A 17,863-nucleotide genomic window follows, 5' to 3' on the forward strand; every position below is an offset into this window, starting at 1 on the left:
TTTACAAAATAACCTGGTTACAGAGTATTTGTGAAAGTAAAAGTCGCTCAGTCGTGTCCGACTCTTTGTGACCCCATGGACCCTACAGTCCATGGAATTCACCAGGCCAGAATACTGGAGTGGGTAGCCTTTCCCTCTTCCAGGGGATCTTCCCAACCCAGGGATCAAACCCAGGTCTCCTGCATTGCAGGCGGATTCTTTACCAGCTGAGCCCCAAGGGAAGCCCTGCAGAGGTTTTGGCTGGGGATAAAATTCAGCCTGTGTTCAAGCAGAGGTGAGACAGTGTCAACTCCCCATGTGTCCTGTGGCACCTGTGTGTTTATTTCTGGCTGTGCTGGGTCTTCATTGCTGTGCGGGCTTTTCCCTAGTTTCGGGGAGCCGGGGCTGCTCTCTGGTTGCAGAGCCTGGGCTTCTCATTGTGGTGGCTTCTCTTGTTGCAAGCGTGGGCTCCAGGGCTCCAGAGCTTCAGCAGCTGTGGCTCCCCAGCGCTCGGGCCCAGGCTCAGTAGTTGTGGTAAACAGGCTTAGTTGCTCCTCGGCATGGGGGGTCTTCCCAGATCAGGGATTGAACCTGCGTGCCCTGCATTGGCAGGCACATTCTTTACCGCTCATCCGCCAGGGAAGCCCACCTCAGATCACTTTGATACCTGTTGGTTGATTTTACGTTCTGCAAATATGCACCATTCAGAGCTGCAGCCCATGGTGGGCAGTGGGAGATATATTCAAGCAGGTTGACTTTTAGTCAATATGACGACAGTATTACCTTGTTTAATGTGTACGATGGTGGTTTGAAACATCAAATCAAGAGGTTTACAATGTCAGAAAAGATGAGGGAGCGCAGGAAGAAAGCCATCCCGACACCACTTCTCAGCGCCTTTCACTATCTGCCCGACAGGCCATCATGATCGGGGATGACATCGTGGGCGACGTGGGCGGTGCCCAGAGGTACGGGATGAGAGCCCTGCAGGTGCGGACGGGGAAGTTCAGGTAAGCGCCCATGGGAGCCTGCCTCCCATAGCCTGCCTGCCTCATGGATTCTAGGGTTTCACTTTTCATCTCCAAAATAAAGGGTGTTTCTCCTTCCAGATGGAAGAGCAGATTGTGGGCACCCAGTGACTTTTTGGTAACTGCACCCTGGACAGGCCTGGGTGCCTGTTAGTAGCAGAGAGCGGCAGGGAAAGCAGCTTTTGATACGGGGTCTGAGTTTCAGACCTGGGGTTGGAGAAGGGTGCCGTGCAGAGACCATGCACTAAAGGCTCTGGCCGGTTGCCGAGCCCACTGCCTGCAGAGCCTGGGCCTCGTGCCCTTGGCCCCATGGCAGATGGGTCACTCTGCTCCGAGGTTACAGCTGCTGTGCGCGACTCCTCTGGTCACTGCCTGTCCTTTTCCTCCATGTGTCTGGCTCTCTCACCTAAAGATGACAGGTGTGTGGCCAGGGATGAGTCAGGGACACTTGGGAGCTGAGCCTCCATCTCCAGAGTGTCTTCTCCACTGGGAAGTCAGCCTGGCGTCGCTTGGGTCGCCGTCAGGCGCCTGTCGGGGTCCGGGCACTTGCTATGTGTGGAGGTGCCCTGCGGTGTCCGAGTGTGGCTCTCTCACCCGTCTCAGACGTCAGAGTGTCGTTCTGCCTGACTCTAGGTGGTTTTGACTGTGGCCATTCAGAGGAAGTACTGTTTTGTGGATGCTGCAGAGACTTACTTAAAACGTGGTTGCCTTGGGTATTTGGATGTGGGGTGGGGGTGGGGGGGATGGACCTCATCAGCTATGAGCAATCTGCTTAGACCGGGTCAGAGGAGTCGATTCGAGGGCCTGACCCTCACTCTGAGGCCTGTCTCCTGTGTGAGAGACCCAGGCGGCCTTTGGGTTTGGGACAGGTGGGGGAACACCAGGCGAGTGAGCAAGTCTTAGCGTCCCTGGGGGTCTGGGGCCAAGAAGTCCCTTCCAGCCTCTTCCTGGCCCTCCCAGGGTGTCAGAGGCCCCCCTTGAAGCCCCCAGCATGCCTTGAAACTTGGACCTCCTTTCTCCCCCACATCCTCAAATGAGGGTTTCCAGGATTTCCTGGGTCTCCTTGGCTATGTCCAGCTTATGTCTGACTCAAAGCCTTGCCAACATTCTCTCCCCTGCGGTCCTCTGTCCCCCTTCCTCCAAGTTGCTGAGCAGGAGGACTTGGCGCCCTGATGCTCTGCTGGACGGTGCTGCCGAGTCCCTCATGCCACCTGTCAGGAGCCGGTCCGGCCCAGGGAGCCCCTGTGAGCACAGGCACAGGAGTGGGGCCTCCTTGCTAAGAACACGGTGCTGAGGCTCAGAGCGGGGTGAAGAGTGAGAACCATGTCTTTTTTGTGTGTATGTACTGGGCTATTTCTGATTTCTTAGGAAGAAAAACTTGTCTTCTGGGATTAAATGTAGCCACGGTTGGGGTCTTTCTGGCCAGCCCAAGCCCTGCCCCTGTAACCGAGAAGGTCTTGCCTTTGCCCCAGGCCCCACGTGTACCCCTAGGTCGCTCAGTCCCTGAGGAAGGTCCACATGTGTGGTCAGGAAGCCCACCAGTGGGCAGGTGGGCATGCGGGCGGCTCTGTCCCACCGCGCACCACTGGGGTCGGCACTTTTCTGAGGCCCCTGTCGCCCCATCTCCTGGAGAGAGAAACCAATCAACAGCTGGCCTAATTGACGACATACGGATATTCTGGTAACATTTGGATATTTTACAAAACCAGGATAGTAGTCCACCTGCCTCCTTCTCGAGCCACGTTTTCTGCCATCTCTGCTCTCCAGCGCCTCGCTGTCTAATGCAGTGGCCACAAGCCACAGGTGCTGGGGAGCCCTGGAGATGAAGCTGGGTTAAAAATGGGCATACATGAGAATTCAAGGACTCGGTGGGAGAAGAACATGAAAGGGTCCATTCATAATATTTCATACCGATCACGTGTTGTAGTCCTGATGCCTTATGTTAATTTCACTTGTTTGTTCTTATTCTTGGCAACATGGCTACTAGAGCGTCCTGGCTCGCCTCACTGCTCACACCCATCCGGGTGCCTTTCTGGTGGACAGCGGGGCCCCTGCACGGCCGCCTTCTCCCTGCAGATGGCACTCTTGGTGCATGAGGCCTGTGTGGCACTTGCTTGAAGCTCACGGCAGGCCCTGTAGCTGGCTTGGGGCCAGTGAGCAGCCTTGGCACTTTGGTACCCTGGAGACTGGGCCAGCATTCCAACCCTCCAACCCCCCACCCCCTGGGGCAGCACCCAACTTCCCCCTCTAGGGTGGCCCTGCCTGCCCCCTGGAGCTCTCCACCCCTCTGGCCACCTCTGCGAGCCGGCCACACTAGGTCTGAAGGTCGTCGTGGCCCATGTCTGCACCAGACAGGAGCTGGGCGGGGACAGTGAGGTGTCCTTACTGTGCGCTGGGCCTCTCCTCTGAGTGGCCCGAGTGGGTGCACTGTGTCCCCTGCTGGTGGCCCTGGCCCAGCCCTGACTGCACTGGGGGATCGAGGCGGGTGGAGCATGGCCTTGTCCCAGGGCACAGGTGGCAGAGAGCTCTGCAGTGAGGAGCCTGGTGCTCACGCTGGGCCACGTGGCTTCTCCACTGGCTGGAGGCCGAGGCCGCATGGGGAGGCTGAACAAGTGTGCATCTCGATGGGGGTCTGGCCTCTCTCTGGGACTGGAGTGGGTGGCGCTGGTGGCCTCTGGACAGCCCCACTGCAGGTGCCCCTCAGGCCAGCGTCTTCTGGCTGTGCATGCACTCGCACACACACGTGCGTGTACGAGGTTGTGGGTCCGACCACGGCACTGCTGGGGGCGTGGGACTTGGACTTGCCCACGGCTGGGAGGTCTCCCTGTGACCTTCCGTGTCTTCGTCCTCCTCTATCCTTCCTGCTTGTATCGCAAAATGGCCCAAAGAGAAAAGGGTGAAGTGTCAGAGTGGGGCGAGGTCACAGGGGCCTGAGCTTCGGAAGGAGGGCTTCATAGGGCCTGCCCCTACTGTTACCGGCAGGAAGGCTCAGGGCCTGCAGAAAAGCGGGCCAGGCCCCCTCCACCAACCCCAGTGTCTGGAGCCAGCGAAGCTCCCAGGGCAGACAGCGTGCAAACACAACCCGCCCAGCAGGGCAGCAGAGTCATGGCTGAAACCACACAAAGCTTGCTGATCATACCTGCTCTGCCTGGAAGTCCAGCCCAGCCAGGGTGTGGTCCTCACCCGGCCGGCAGGTAAGGCCTTTTGGGCGTTCTCCCTGTTTGCCCCTTCCTGGCATGTGTGACGCACCAGGGCTGCCGGCAGAACCTTCCAGCCTGAAGCCAGAAGCCATTGCGCCTGCAGCTCCGTAAGGTCCCGTCCCAACTCTCCCGGGGCCCTGAGCCCCTTGATGACAGGTCCTCATGGTGCCAGTGAGTCCTGGAGATCAGGGTGCAGGCTCCCCCGCCGCCAGAGGCCTTCCCAGTTGAGTTGGTTACAGCCTTGCCCCAGGCCACCTGGCGAGGTTTGGCAGAGGCTGGGCTGGAGCCTGGTTGCTCCGCCCCCAGGTGGGTGCTTCTGCCTCTGTTTTCTTCCTGGGAACACCTAGGCCTTGCGGTCAGATTCCAGGAGCTGCAGGAGTCATGGTCCCAGCCGCGCTTCAGGGCGCAGGCAGGGCTCGGTGGCTGTGATGGGGGGCTGGGCTGGGAGAGCTGCCGCCCCCACCCCCTGGCACCACGGCCCCCTTCTTCTCTCCTAAGGACAGGCCTCATCTTCTGTGGGAGCCGGGCCCTGTGCACCCTTATTTTGACAAATTCAGGCCAGAGACGTCCTTCCTAGCAGCGAGATGCTGTCTCCCCAGTGGAGGAGGAGGCGCTCAGGACATCTCGCTGACCCTTCACACCTCCTGACAGCCCCCCGCCCGACCCTTCCTCCTGGGGACACGCCAGGAACAGAGCGAGGACCCCTGGACGGCTGCCCCTTGCACCTGCACAGCAGGCGTCTCACGGCAGGGCCCACGCTGGTCGTGCTGTGTCAGTAACTCAGCCGCGTGGAGCCTGCTCTGGGTGTCTTTTTGTTATTTACTCACGGCTGGATAACGTTTTATGAGCTCAGAACGTTCTTGACAAGCAGTTTGCCCTTTTGGACTTGGGAGGGGCCCTCGACTGGGGCTGGCGCTCCGTCCACACCGAAGCTGGGCTGGGGCTAGGGTCCCCATGGTCACTGTTCTCTCAGCCGGGGGTGAGGGGGGCAGGCAGATTCCAGCCACTTTGCACAAGGCTGGAGGATGTGGGGTGCAGAGAATCTGGTGGTGGAACCAGAGGCTGGCGTGGAACCGGCCAGGTCCGACTTGGCCCTGACACAGTGGCTGCCCGAGCCTGTCCCTTGACCCTGTCTCCCATCACTTTGCAGCCACTGACTTCAAAGCTTCCTTAGGAGGCTCTGGTTCCTCTTTGGAATGAGATGGAGTTTTCTTCTAGGGCCAGGTGGTATTTGAAGGAAGTGAGTGAACCCGGGCATTGGCTTTCCAGCAGTCACAGTTGTCACCATGAGACTCTTGGAGGCCAGGGTTGTGGGTGGTGGCCTGGCCGGCAGACCCAGGGATCGGGAGCCCACCAACCCTGGTCCCATCGTGGAGCACATGTGCTCCAGGCGGGACCCTCTGCCTCGTGGAGTGAGTGCTCCTGAACCTCAGGCCTTTGGTAGACGCTCCCGGCCGGGGAGGGGCCTCCATGTAGCTTCAGGCGGGGCTGCAGGCTGAGCACAGAGACTGGAGATGGCCAGCTACTGCCCGGCCGCAGCCCGGCCCGCCCAGCTGCGGAGAACCAGTTAATGCCGGGCTCGGGGGCCTCAGCCCTGGGTCCCGCGGGCTCCATCCTGGCTGCCAGCTGGGGGAGGGTCTGGGAACAGCCCCACCGAGGGACATCAGTGGACCAGCGGTCAGCCCAGCAGGCAGCCTCAGGCTGGGTCGGTCTGGAGCGTGCGGAGCTCCTGGCCACAGCAATGGGTATGTGATCCGAGCTAGGCCTAGGATTTCGAGAACCCCTAGGAAAGTCGCCAGTGAAATAGAAGCTGAGAAGTACCAGTAGCCATCTGTGTCATTCCAGGGGAAAGCCTGTCTAAGGGTGAAGCTGACAAGCAGGCAAGGGGAGCCTGGAGACAGAGAGAGAGGGAAAGGAAGAGAGAGTCCCCATTGTTGGAGCACCTGGATCTAGCTCTGCCTGAAGCTGGTCCCACCTCTGGCCTTTGAAGTCGAGCGGGCCAGTGAATTAGCGTTTTGGTTAGCGATGCCCCAGGAGCAGTGTGGTACCACGGGTTGGTCCAGAAAGCCGTCTCCCCCGGGCGGGTCGACCATGATGTGTGCCCACTGGGGAACCCGCCCCAGGGTGCTGCTGCTTACGCAGGTGGACGGCGTGGTGTGCTCCAACAGCGCAGTGGGAGTCTCTTCCTTTCTCTCTCTGTCTGCAGGCTCGCCTTTTCTGCTTGTGTGGTGTGCAAGCCCCGGTCTCCATGCTGCCCCCCACCTTTTTAAAATAGTCCTTGCAATGTTAGCATTTAGATAAATTCTTTTATTGTAATCTGTATTTCTTTCCATTTCTGCCTTCCATTTTATTTCCAAAATTTTAAAAAACAGAATCCAGAGCATCTTCAATATAGTATCTATAATATTCCATCATAACCCACAGTATTCAAAAACTACCAGACCCACAAAAAACCTCCCCAGAAAAGTATGGTCCCTATGCTAAAAATGTGTTAGACTTTCCCACGCTACCTTGCTGAGTGGCAAATAGAGACCTCGACAGTGGGCTTCAGCTCACAGCCCTGCTGGCTCGCTCTCTCTGCTCTGGAAAGCGCTGGAAGGATCCTCGTTTAACCTCAGAGAAGGCTGCCCTGAAGGTTTATCAGAGCGGTCCCAGAATAGAACGGGCAGCCTGGAGAGGGGTGAGTGCTTGTCCCTGGAGACAAGCTGGGGCAGCTGCAGATGGCACCGCTGGGGCCAGAGCCACACACGCGCCCTGAGTCTGCGGCCCTGAAACGGGCACCTGTGAGTTTCTGTCCTTCCGGTTCCACTCCCCCACCACCATCCCTGGGATGACAGCGTTACCGCCTCCTACTTGGAGATGTGGAAACTGCCTCCCAGGCAGGTGAGGGGCCCTGGGACTCGGTTATCCCAGCTGGGCCTGTCATTCACGCCTGATCCACCAACCAGCCTGTGACTTCTTCCTCTCAGTCGTGGGCTGTTAGCATCAGAGCTGGAGCCCAGGGGTTAAAGCCATAGATGCAGGTATGTAGGCGCCTGAGCAGCAGAGGTGGGAAAGAAAGGCATCTCCTTGTTAGAGAGGGTTTGGTTGTATCTTTGCATCCTTGTGTGTGGGCATGCTAAGTTGATTCAGTCACATCCGACTCTGTGACCCCATGGACAAGCCTGCCAGGCTTCTCTGTCCACGGGATTCTCCAGGCAAGAATACTGGAGTGGGCTGCCATGTCCTCCTCCAGGGGATCTTCCTTCCCAACCCAGGGATCGAATCCGAGTCTCTCATGTCTCCTGCATTGGCAGGTGGGTCCTCTACCACTAGCCCAACCTAGGGAGCCCTTTGCATCCTTGGGTGTCTCCTAAGGGCTTCCCTGATAGCTCAGTTGGTAAAGAATCCATGTGTCTTCTAAATATGTTATAGCGGAAGTGCAGCATTCTTATCAGAACAGCAGCTGCTGTTTAAAGTGCGTCTGTGCCACCCTCCCATAGGCCTGTGAGTGGGGCTCTTCAGAAGAAAGACCACCTCAAGGCAACTTGGTTAAAGACGGAGCAGCCCAAGTGCCGTGATGCTTCTGAGCCGGCGCGCGGCTCTGCCCTGAGCCCCAGGGCCCAGCCGGGCTCCCTGCTCACACACAGGACCCTGGGTCGCTGGACACAGGCCTCCTCGCAAGGCAGATTCCCTTCCTGGCCTGGGAGCGGGCGCTCCGGCTCCTCTGCTTCCGTGTCTGGTGCCAGGACATGGCCCACGGGTTGGTGGGGACGCTGTGCACCCTCTGAGTTCCTTCATCCAGCAACGGGCAGGGTGGAGACCCTGGTCCCCGTGACCAAAATCAATGCCTTCTCTGGGCCACCACACACGCGCAGCCATCTGTGACCTCCCTGCAGCAGCCCCCACCCCCCAAGGTCCCATACCCTGGCTCACACACACACACACACACCACACACACACTCACACACACACTCTCTCACACTCACACACACACTCTCTCTCACACACACACACACACACTCTCACACACACTCACACACACACTCTCTCACACTCACACACACACACTCTCTCACACACACACACACTCTCTCACACTCACACCCACACTCTCTCACACACACACACACACACACTCTCTCACACTCACACCCACACTCTCTCTCACACACACACACACACACACCACACACACACTCACACACACACTCTCTCACACTCACACACACACACTCTCTCTCTCACACACACACACACACACACACACACACACTCTCACACACACACACGGATTTGAACCTGAAGGGTGGCCGCCCAAGGGTGGGCTTCCGGACCCTGGCATACACACATACACACACTCACACATACACACTTACACACACACACACACGGATTTGAACCTGAAGGGTGGCCGCCCAAGGGTGGGCTCCCAGCCACCCCAGCACGGAGTGGGTGCCCAGGACTGTTGAGTCTGTACTTGCAGACTATAGACCCCAGGCTGGGGGCGGCGGGTGAGTGTATGCCAGGCAGAGCCTGAGTCAGCCCTCCCTGGACTGAGGGGGTCAGAAGGCGGGGTCAAGGCTCCCCTTGCTGAAGGCCCAGGTGCCCCCCCACCCCCCGCCCACCGCCTTGATGTGTGCAGTCCAAGCCCACCTGCCCCTTGGCATCTGGGACGAAGTCTCTGACCCAGGGCAGGGAGGGGCCTGGTGGAGAAGACCCAAGAGGGTGGGCAGGGGCAGCCTCTGAGCTGTGCTGTGCCCTAGGAGGGTCCTGGGGGAGCGCACAGGGGGCCCAGATGCTCCGCCCCTGGGTCCCTCCTCTTGTGCCCGCTCCTGCCCTCACCTCCATCCCTGGCTTTACTGCCCACCCCCGGCCCTCCAGTCTTACAGGGTCAGCACTCATTTCCCTTCTTCCACACGCTGCTTTCAGCAGGGGCCAGCAGTGGGCACCTTGCTGCCAGCGAGCGGGGGCTTTGAGGGCAGGGTGTGCACCTGCACGCTCACACGCGTGCACACTCAGGCCCTGCAGCCCACCCACCCTCCACCCCGGGCCCTCACCCCTCCTCTGCCAGCCCTCGTGGAGAGCCCCGAGGTGCTGGGCCCGGCTGTGGAGAGACCCCCTGGCAGTGGGATCCCAGGCCTCTCCCGCCAGCCTCTCCCGTGCCCTTCTCTTCCTCCGGCTCCCCTGCATCTGCCCAGGGGAGGGGGCCTGAGAACCCAGGGTTCCTGGCTAAGGTTCCTGGTTCTAGGTCTCCCCTGTGAGCTCACAGGGAGACCAAGGCTCCACGGAGAAGGCGCCCTTCCATCCATCACCACGCCTGTCCTCTGCTGGCCGGAATCCTGCTGTCGTTAAGGCCTTGTCTGATGATGGCTTCCCGGGGTCCTCCCACCTGTAAGGGCCTTAAGGGGCTCCCTCAGCTCTGTATGGGCCTCTGAGTGGCAGAGGGGCCATCTCAAGGTCAAGGGGATCCCGTGGCAAGCTGGGGTCCATGTGGGCTCCCACTCCAGGCCGTTTCTCTTATACCCGAAATACCCCTCACCTCGGGGGTATTGCCTGGAGTTCCCATGGCCTGATAATTTCCAAACCTTTTTGGAGATTTCCAGAAAAGACAAATGCCACGGACCCTTCTCCCAGAGCCAGACCCTGCCCAGATCTTCCTGGTAATTCCATTGCTTCCTTTATTGAGAGGACACTCCAGCCCTGGGGGCAAGTCCTATCTCTGGACTCGCATCTGGGGCGCCGAGGCCTCGCCTGTCTTGACACTGACGGTCTTAAAGATCCCAGGACAGTCATCTCGTCTGATACTCCCTCGTGATACGGCCCAGGTTACGCACTTGGGGCCAGAGCATCACAGAAGCCATGCCGTATGCGTCTCAGAGCGTCATGTTAGGAAGCGTGCGGTGTTGGTTTGCCAACAACAGTGATGTTTTAACGTGTCTGATTAAGGTGGTGACTGCCATAAAGTTACGTAAAGTTATGGGTTTTCTTCCCTTTGTAATGAATAACTATTCGTGGGGAGACCCTTTGGGTAAGAATCCTGTTTCTCACCCTACTTTCCAGCCACGAGTTTTTTTTTTTTTGGCTGTGCTGGAACTTCATTGCTGCGAGGACTTTTCCTCTAGCTGCGGGGAGCGGGGGCTGCTCCCCAGTTGCGGTGCTCAGGTTTCGGAGCACAGGCTCTGGGTGCTCGGACTTCAGTAGTTGCGGCTCGTGGACTCAGAGTTGCAGCTCCCCGGCTCTAGAGCCCAGGCTTAGCAGTTGTGGCTCACGGGCTCAGTTGCTCCGTGGCATATGGAGGCTTCCCAGACCAGGGATCGAACCCGTGTCTCCTGCATTGGCAGGAGGATTCTTTCCCACTGAGCCACCAAGGAAGCCCCCGTCCACTAGTTTTAATGTCTGTTGTTTCTCCTTGAGCTAACTGTTTCTGTAATGGCCACCAAGTAATTCCATCATTCATTCTTAACATTTGTGATTGATGCTCTATTGTACGGAAGAATGTTCTTTTCTCCCCACTTATTTATTTTTATCCGTGTGGACTCACGGATTCCTGTGTAACCCACTAGGTGATAATCTATAAGCATCGTAATTCATTTGAATGCTCAAGTGGTCACCAGTGTGGCCAGTAACAGCGTCTTCAAGCCGGTTCTGTGTCCTTTTGACCCCCGTCTTCCCGCCCTTTCTTACTTTCTGGCAGAAAAACGGCTTCAGGGTCACTGTGTTCTGTCTCTGCCTCAGTGCCAGAGCCAGCCGTGTCTCCCGGGAGCCCCAGTGCCCTGGAGTGGAAAGTGACACTTAGAAGCAAAGCCCAGGACACTGGATGTTCGGTTGCCTCTGAGCGTCCCTTCTCTCAGGCCCTCTCCTTGGGCAGAGGTGGGAGACACGCGTGCGCGCGCGTGCGTAATTCACACGTCCGACCACGCGTGTCTCTGTTCCTGCCTGTGCCCATAGAAGACCACGGGTACACATCGACACCTCTGATCCCGCTCCAGCCCCACCGGGCCATCCCAACCTGGTGCCTTTGCACATCTGTACCTTTGTCCCCTGACAGGAAGAAGCCGGCATCTGTCATTCCTGTTTACTTAATTGTCTGTCACCCTGTACCTGGCTGACCCCCGGCCCTGCTGGACTGTGTCCCTCTCACTGCCCCGCAGCGCTCTCCTTATGAGGGGCTCTGCCCCTCCCATGCCCCCTTCCACGCCAGGGCACCCAGCTGCCTTCCCACCAGAGAGGAAGACCCCAGACCTCCATCCATCTCCCTCCTCGTGCCCTTCTTGTTCCTTGAGTGATAGGACTGGGTTTTCGCCAATTTCATCATCCCCACGTGCCAATTTCATCATCCCCACGTGCCTCGCGCACGGCAGACACCCTGGTCTGTGTAACTGGGCAACCAGGATCTTCCCCGTTGGAAGAGGCCTTTCAGCTTCCCAGACCATTTTTTTTTTTTTTGTCATGGTTCTCACCCTAGCCCCGCGGGTGGGCAGGGGAAGTCGGGCGTTCTGGGGAAGATGCCGACCCGCCCAGGGTCGCCCGGCTGGAGAGAGGGCATTCCAGGGCCGGTTGCCAGCCTGTCTGTCGAGGCTGTTCCCCTTGGCCCCCATGAAAGCCTAGTCACGCGATGTTAGGGGTGTCACCTGGGCTGCTACTGCCGCCACTGTGGCAATCACGTGCTCTGAAGACGGAGAAGAACCCCAGGCTCAAATCCCGGCTCCGCCACCTCCCAGCTGAGCCTCAGTCTTCTCATCTTTAAAACGGAAGTTTGGGGGCAGTAGCGTCAGCACCTTCAGCACAGGAGGAGCCGGGTGAGCCGACAAGCACAGGGGGAAGTGGGTCTGTGATACACGGGTGCATGCAGCACAGAGCGCCCGAGGCTGCCGGCCTGACGCCCCACAGCCCGGGCGTTCCTGAGGGCGGGCTTGGCCAGACCCACGCCCCCGGGTAGAATCACAGGGGTCATCGACTGGGGTGTTCAGGTGCCACTTTGAAAATTCACCCCCACATCCTCAGATTTCCAAGCGCTCTCCCACATCCTTAGATCCCCAAGCACTCTCCCAAATGGGCTCCCAGCCTCCCCTGCGTGTGGGGAACGGTCAACAGCTTGCACAAGTTTACGGACGTGGACGGCAGAAGGGAAGAATACAACCATGTGCCAGGTCTCTCGCCGTTTGTGACCTTGTGGCAGCCAGGCGGAGCAGGGCATACCACGGGGCCAGCCGTCGTGAGCTGATGCTTGATTAGGAAGCTTGACTTTTCTTTTAAACAGGGCGCAGGTGGCTATATCCAGGCTTACTACTCGGGGAGGAGGGGCAAGCTCCTACCCTACCCCACCCTATACCCAGATGCAGGGAGACACACCCCATCCTTGCCAGGCCATCTCCTACCACCCAGAGGGCACCCAGAGGGCAGCTCAGCTTTGTAGGCACCTTCACGCGCTCAGCACTGTGTGGGGAGACCAAGTGGCCTGGAGGGTCCCCAGCCCAGTGATGGGCATGGAGTGTGTGTCCTGGGGGCTTGGGGGCACCCGAGGAGGACTCCGTGAGATGCAGAGTGCCGGGGGAGGGGGCTGTGAGGGTGGTGCTCAGGATGTGGGCTCAGCAGGGACAGCATCCGCCCTGCTGTGTCCTGTCTTGGGTCTCCCCAGACTGCCAACTCTGAGTGAGGGATGTGGGCATGGGGCTGAGGACATAGAGGCCCGGGCGGGGGGCCCGGAGGTGCTGGGCTTCTGGAGTCCCCTCAAGGCCCCAGAACGTGACCGAGTGGTGGGTGGTCCGCAGGAGGGAGCCTTGTAGTGTGGTTGCAGTATTTCGGGAGCAGATACCCCTTGGGAGACTGGTAGTGCCCCTTTGCCCTGGTGCTGGGCGCTCGGGTGCTGGGCACGCAGGGGCTGGGTGCTCAGGGGCTAGATACTCAGGGGCTGGGTGCTCAGGTGCTGGGCATTCAGGGGCTGGATTTCTTCCTCCACCACAGCACCCGTGGGTTTTCTTTCATTTTTTAGAATCTCCCAAATGTGAGGTTGTAGAGGCAACGAGCAGCAAGAGGGAGCAATGGTGGCTTGTCAGAAACCACAGCTGTGTGGGGAGGAAGCCAGAGCACAGCTCCCGGCCTGACCAGGTCTGGCCCGGGGCTCAGACAGGGACAGGCTGGCGGAAGGGTGTGAGTTTGGGGGCTTATGGCAGGGAATGACATCTCTGAGCCACCACCTGGCCCGCATGTGACCCTGCACAGGCTACTTTGCATCTCTGTGCTTCATTCCCGTCTGTGAAGACAGATACTGCTGCTGCTCTTGTAGGATGCCGTGAGGTCCAGGTGAGCCGGGCAGGTCCAGGTGAGGCCGTGATGAGCTTGTCCCCTCCCTCTCGAGCTCCTGACAGATCTCTCGTGGTTTCTGGCCTCGTCAGTAGCTTGGCTCTGGCTTACGCAGGGCCAGGAAGAGCTCAGTGATGCAACTGTGGAAAGTAGCCATCAGGACATGCACATACTTACACATAAATATTCATCGGAAGGACTGATGCTGAAGCTGAAACTCCAATCCTTTGACCAGCTGGTGCGAAGAACTGACTCATTTGAAAAGACCCTGATGCTGGGAAAAATTGAAGGTGGGAGGAGAAGGAGTTGACAGAGGATGAGATGGTTGGATGGCATCACTGACTTGACGGACATGAATTTTAATAAACTCTGGAAGTTGGTGATGGACAGGGAGGCCTGGCGTGCTGCAGGCCATTGGGTCACAAAGAGTTGGACATGACTGAGTGACTGAACTGAACTGAACTGAACGACTTTCATGGGGTCTGGGTATTTTCTCAAGTGCCTTGCTCCCTGGAGCCCAGTGGTTAAGCACACAGGCCCTGGGACCTGATGCCCTCCGTGTGCTCAGCTGTGTGGCTGTGGGCTGGTTACCTAACCTCTCTGTGCCTCAGCTTCCTCACTGTGGATGTGTCTCCTTCTTACCGTTGTTGGGAAAATCCTAATTGTAACAGGGACAGACACGGGACCTTCACCTAAGGTCACAGAGCGGATGAGAGCCCCTCTTTGAACCCTGGAGTCGACTCCATAGCCAGTGCTCTGAATCGTCCCCCATGTGCCATGTTACCTTGTGAGTACGGTCCATTTCTTTCTGGACCATTCTAGACTAGTCCAGTGGAGTTTGTTGCCCTCCAGGGGTGCATGCTGTGAAGTCCGGCTGGGCAGGGGTGCCAGCACTTTGAGGAGCTGCTCCCAGCTGCCAAGGGAGCTGAGCCCAGGGGCTCAGGGTTTGTCCTCAGGCCAGGGCCCAAGCCCCAGTTCTGCTGTGGTCCTTCAGGGGACCAACTGGGGGGGAGCTTCCAGACCCTGCTGTAATTCAGCCTGCGCATCTGTCTTGTCTGTGTTGGGGCTGCCTCAGATTCTGCTGGGCTGGGGTGGAAGTTCTGCTTTGAAAGCATTTAGGAGCTTGAGAGAAGGAAATGGCAACCCTCCAGTGTTCTTGCCTGGAGAATCCCAGGGACGGGGGAGCCTGGTGGGCTGCCGTCTGTGGGGTCACACAGAGTTGGACACGACTGAACAACTGAGCAGCAGCAGCAGCAGGAGCTGGAGAAGCAGATGAATGAGCTCAGACCTGTCCCTCAGTCGTTGCTGACCATTCTGCTCCCCCAGGCCTCATGGATCTCACGGATGCTGCGGCTGGAGCCCGGCAGGCTCCTGGCAGTGTGTCTGTGTCATTCCTTGTCTCGTTCTGGCCAGCATCAGCCAGGACGGGGAAGATGGGGTTAGCCTTCTGTGGAACCCCCCAGTAAAGAGGAAACCTCAGTGTTTCCACGTGAAATGGTTTAACATAAACTCCAGTCCAGCCCCGCTGAGGCCGCCCCAGACGGATCTTGCCAGGGCAGGGTGGCAGCTCACGAGCACCTCCTAGCGTCCGAGCTCCTCTCTGCAGGCCTGAGTAGGTGGGCAGCACTCGGGCCGCTGGCCAAGGGACCCGGCCTCCAGGTGACCAGCTGGTGCATCCCTGAGCCTGCATGGATGTCTGCCTGAGGTCCCGTGAGCCCAGGGGGAAGGCTGAAGGAGGGGAGGGGAGAAGGGCGGGGAAACTTCTGGGTCACTTTGTTAGTGAAGGCAGGAAGCAGGCCAGGGTCCCACTTGACTGGAGACCGTTGGGAACCTGAGTTATTTAAGAGCCAATCTGTGCGGCAGCTCTGAGCCCAGGAGAATCAGACCGGTCCGGCAAGGACTGGTTTAGGACAGTGGGCCTTGATGGGTCCTATTGGAAGCTGCTCCACCCTCCTCCACTGCCGGGAGCTGGATGGACTGAGCTGTGAGGGTCTGGGTGTGGACTGTGGCCCGGGCCCTCGCACAGCAAGCCTGTAAGGTAAATACAGCGTCTCCGGGTTCTGAGCAACAGAAACATTTAGTAACCTGGTGGGACCCAGGAGTCAAACCAAGTATGTCTGACTGCAGAGCCCTGACCACAGCCCCCACCCCGCTCACCTGGACTCAGCTTCCCCACCTGCTTTCTCCATCTCTGTGCTGCCAGGAGATGGGAACACAGTGCCCGGGGTGTCAAGGGCCCCCGGGAGATGTCAGGGTTTCAGGTGTCTGCCTGTGTGGCGGGGGTTTCTCATTGTTGTTCAGAAGTGGGGACGCAGGTGGGAGGCTCCGGGCGGCGTGAATCAGGCTACCGGGAGTGGGTGGCAGGCGTGCCCAGCCTGCTGGAGCCCGTCAGGCAGTCGGGTGAGGTGGAGAGGCTAGGACCTTTTGACGACTGTTGGCACCGGTGTTTGGAGCCTGTTCTGCACCCCCCAACCCCGGCCCAGCCCCAGGCCTGAATCAGATGCCAGGAGCCCAGAGCTCCCTGAGCCCTTTCACTGGTCCATCCAAAGACGTACCTGAAGGCCGTTCCCATCAGAGATAACAGCTCACTTGCCACCCTGCCCCCATTTCAAAGATGAGGAAACTGAGGCCACAGAGCCAGGTGGCTGGCATGAGGGCCTGCCCCAAGGGCCAGGCTCCCCATCTCCTGCTCCCTTGGGCCCCCCATCTCTGTGCCCAGTGCTCTGGGCAGAGTGGAGGCCAAGGTGACCCAAGATGTTGGAGGTCTCAGCCAGGTGTGAGTAATGCAGGCTGCCTCGTAAGCAGGAGCTGCCGAGTTGCCTGGATAAGCGTGTGGGTTTGTCCCGCCACCAAGCAGTGATTCGGTGCGGGCAGGTGTGGCCCAGGGGCCACGGTGGGAAAAGACCCTCCTAGGACTCGGGGTTCTGACTCTCTGGTCCTGACTAGACTCTCTTCCTGGCGCCCCTGTTCCGGTTGCCCCTTGCCCGGGTGACCCGCCAGAACCTCCCACCCTGGTGCCCAGGGCGGGGTCCACCGCACCCACCGGGTGTGGCTCTTTGCAGGGGCTCCCCACCAGCTGCATGGACCCCCGCCTGCCGTCTCTGCCCACCCTTAGTGTTCTTGGTGAGGAAGGGAGAGGCCCGCCGCCCCGAGGCTCTGGTCCGCGCGCACCCAGCCCCTTCGGGAGAGCGGGCCGCTGCTCCGGCCGAAGGGAAGGTGTGGACAGGCCTCCTTCCCCCGAGATGGAGGCCGCCCACGTTCGCTCTGGACCGGGCAGGTGACTGCTGGGGATTTGCCGATTGGCTCCTGAGGAGACCGGCGGTGATGAGGTTACAGGCAGAACTTCCATTTCTTGAGAGGCGCCCACATCTAGGAACCCTCGGGGATTGACTGTCCAGGTGCGTCCCTCCCACCCCGTCCTGCACGAAAGTAAGCCCAGTGTGGCTGCTGACTTGCGCGGGTCACCCGGGTATCTGGGAGCTGACTCAAGTTCTGCTCGCAGCGCAGGCTCTCACCACCTCTTAAACCCTGCATGGCGAAGGAGGGAGGCGCTTTCTGAGAAGTTGTGCTCCCTCCCGAGATAGTTTAAGGCACTTTGCTTCTCAAAATACTACAAGGACTGGATTATTTTTAGCCCGTCCTCGTGCAGTCTGGGGGGTACTCTTGCTGTCACTTGGGCAGATGGACTTCAAGTGTAGGATGGTTGTTCAGGGCTTCTTTCTGGGGGGACTTGGATCTTGGATGGTTGGAGGAAATGTGGGGTGCCCCTGAGGTGTACTGGGAGCCCCCCAAGTGTCCCCTCTGGCTCTTCAGCTCTTAAAACTAAAATGCCCCCTTCATTTCCTGAGTCCCCCAAGGAGAGGCCGCGAAGCCTCTGAAGTCAGAGCCACCTGCCTGAGTTCAGTCACTTGAGGCCTCAGTTTCCGTATCTTTAAAATGGGTCTCTGAGGGAGACCAGAACGGCGTGTTGTGCAGAAAGCGTTAAGCACATTTTCCGCACGTGGTGAGTGAGTGGCAAGCTCTGGCTGTTGTCATTTTTGTTGGTGTCCCCATCAGAGTGATGATGGGGGCACAGGCTTGGGTGAACCCTGGCGGGGAAGGCTAGCATCCCTGCGGCACCGCTGTCCACGGAGTCTGCAGAGGTGCTCTGGGTGGGTGGGCAGGCGTGCCTGGGCCCTTGGGCCTCCAGAGACAGGGGTCCCCACCTGAGCCGGGAGTGCAGCTCAGGCCGTGGCCGCCCCCTGTTCCCCCAGGTCGCCCTGCAGGAGGGGCCTTTCACCAGAATCCAGAGCCCGTGGGCATCTGGAGTGGCTCACAGCATCCTGAGGGAAGCTGCCCACACAGGCTCAGAGCCTGGGACGCTGGTTCCTTCCA

At 59.0% G+C, this 17,863-nt stretch overlaps 1 protein-coding gene across 12 annotated transcripts in view; it reads left to right on the top strand.

Annotated features, from left to right (window-relative positions):
* The window catches only part of LHPP (phospholysine phosphohistidine inorganic pyrophosphate phosphatase), a 128,424-nt gene that overhangs the window by 44,198 nt on the left and 66,363 nt on the right, over nt 1-17,863 (top strand). For 11 of the 12 annotated variants that reach the window (XR_015155500.1, XM_086378317.1, XM_086378318.1 and 8 more), the window contains one exon: nt 895-986. The exons of the other annotated variant lie outside the window; for it this stretch is intronic. Coding sequence is in view for 10 of the 11 variants with exons in the window: in XM_086378317.1 (XP_086234443.1) it covers nt 895-986 (92 nt within the window). In the remaining variant the exon portion in view is untranslated. The remainder of the gene's footprint in view (nt 1-894; nt 987-17,863) is intronic. 12 annotated transcript variants of the gene reach the window in all.

The sequence above is a fragment of the Bos grunniens genome, chromosome 26 (assembly GCF_055505025.1).
Source record: "Bos grunniens cultivar Pamir isolate PY7600 chromosome 26, Bosgru_T2T1.0, whole genome shotgun sequence".
In the NCBI taxonomy this organism is placed as follows: Eukaryota; Metazoa; Chordata; class Mammalia; order Artiodactyla; family Bovidae; genus Bos; species Bos grunniens.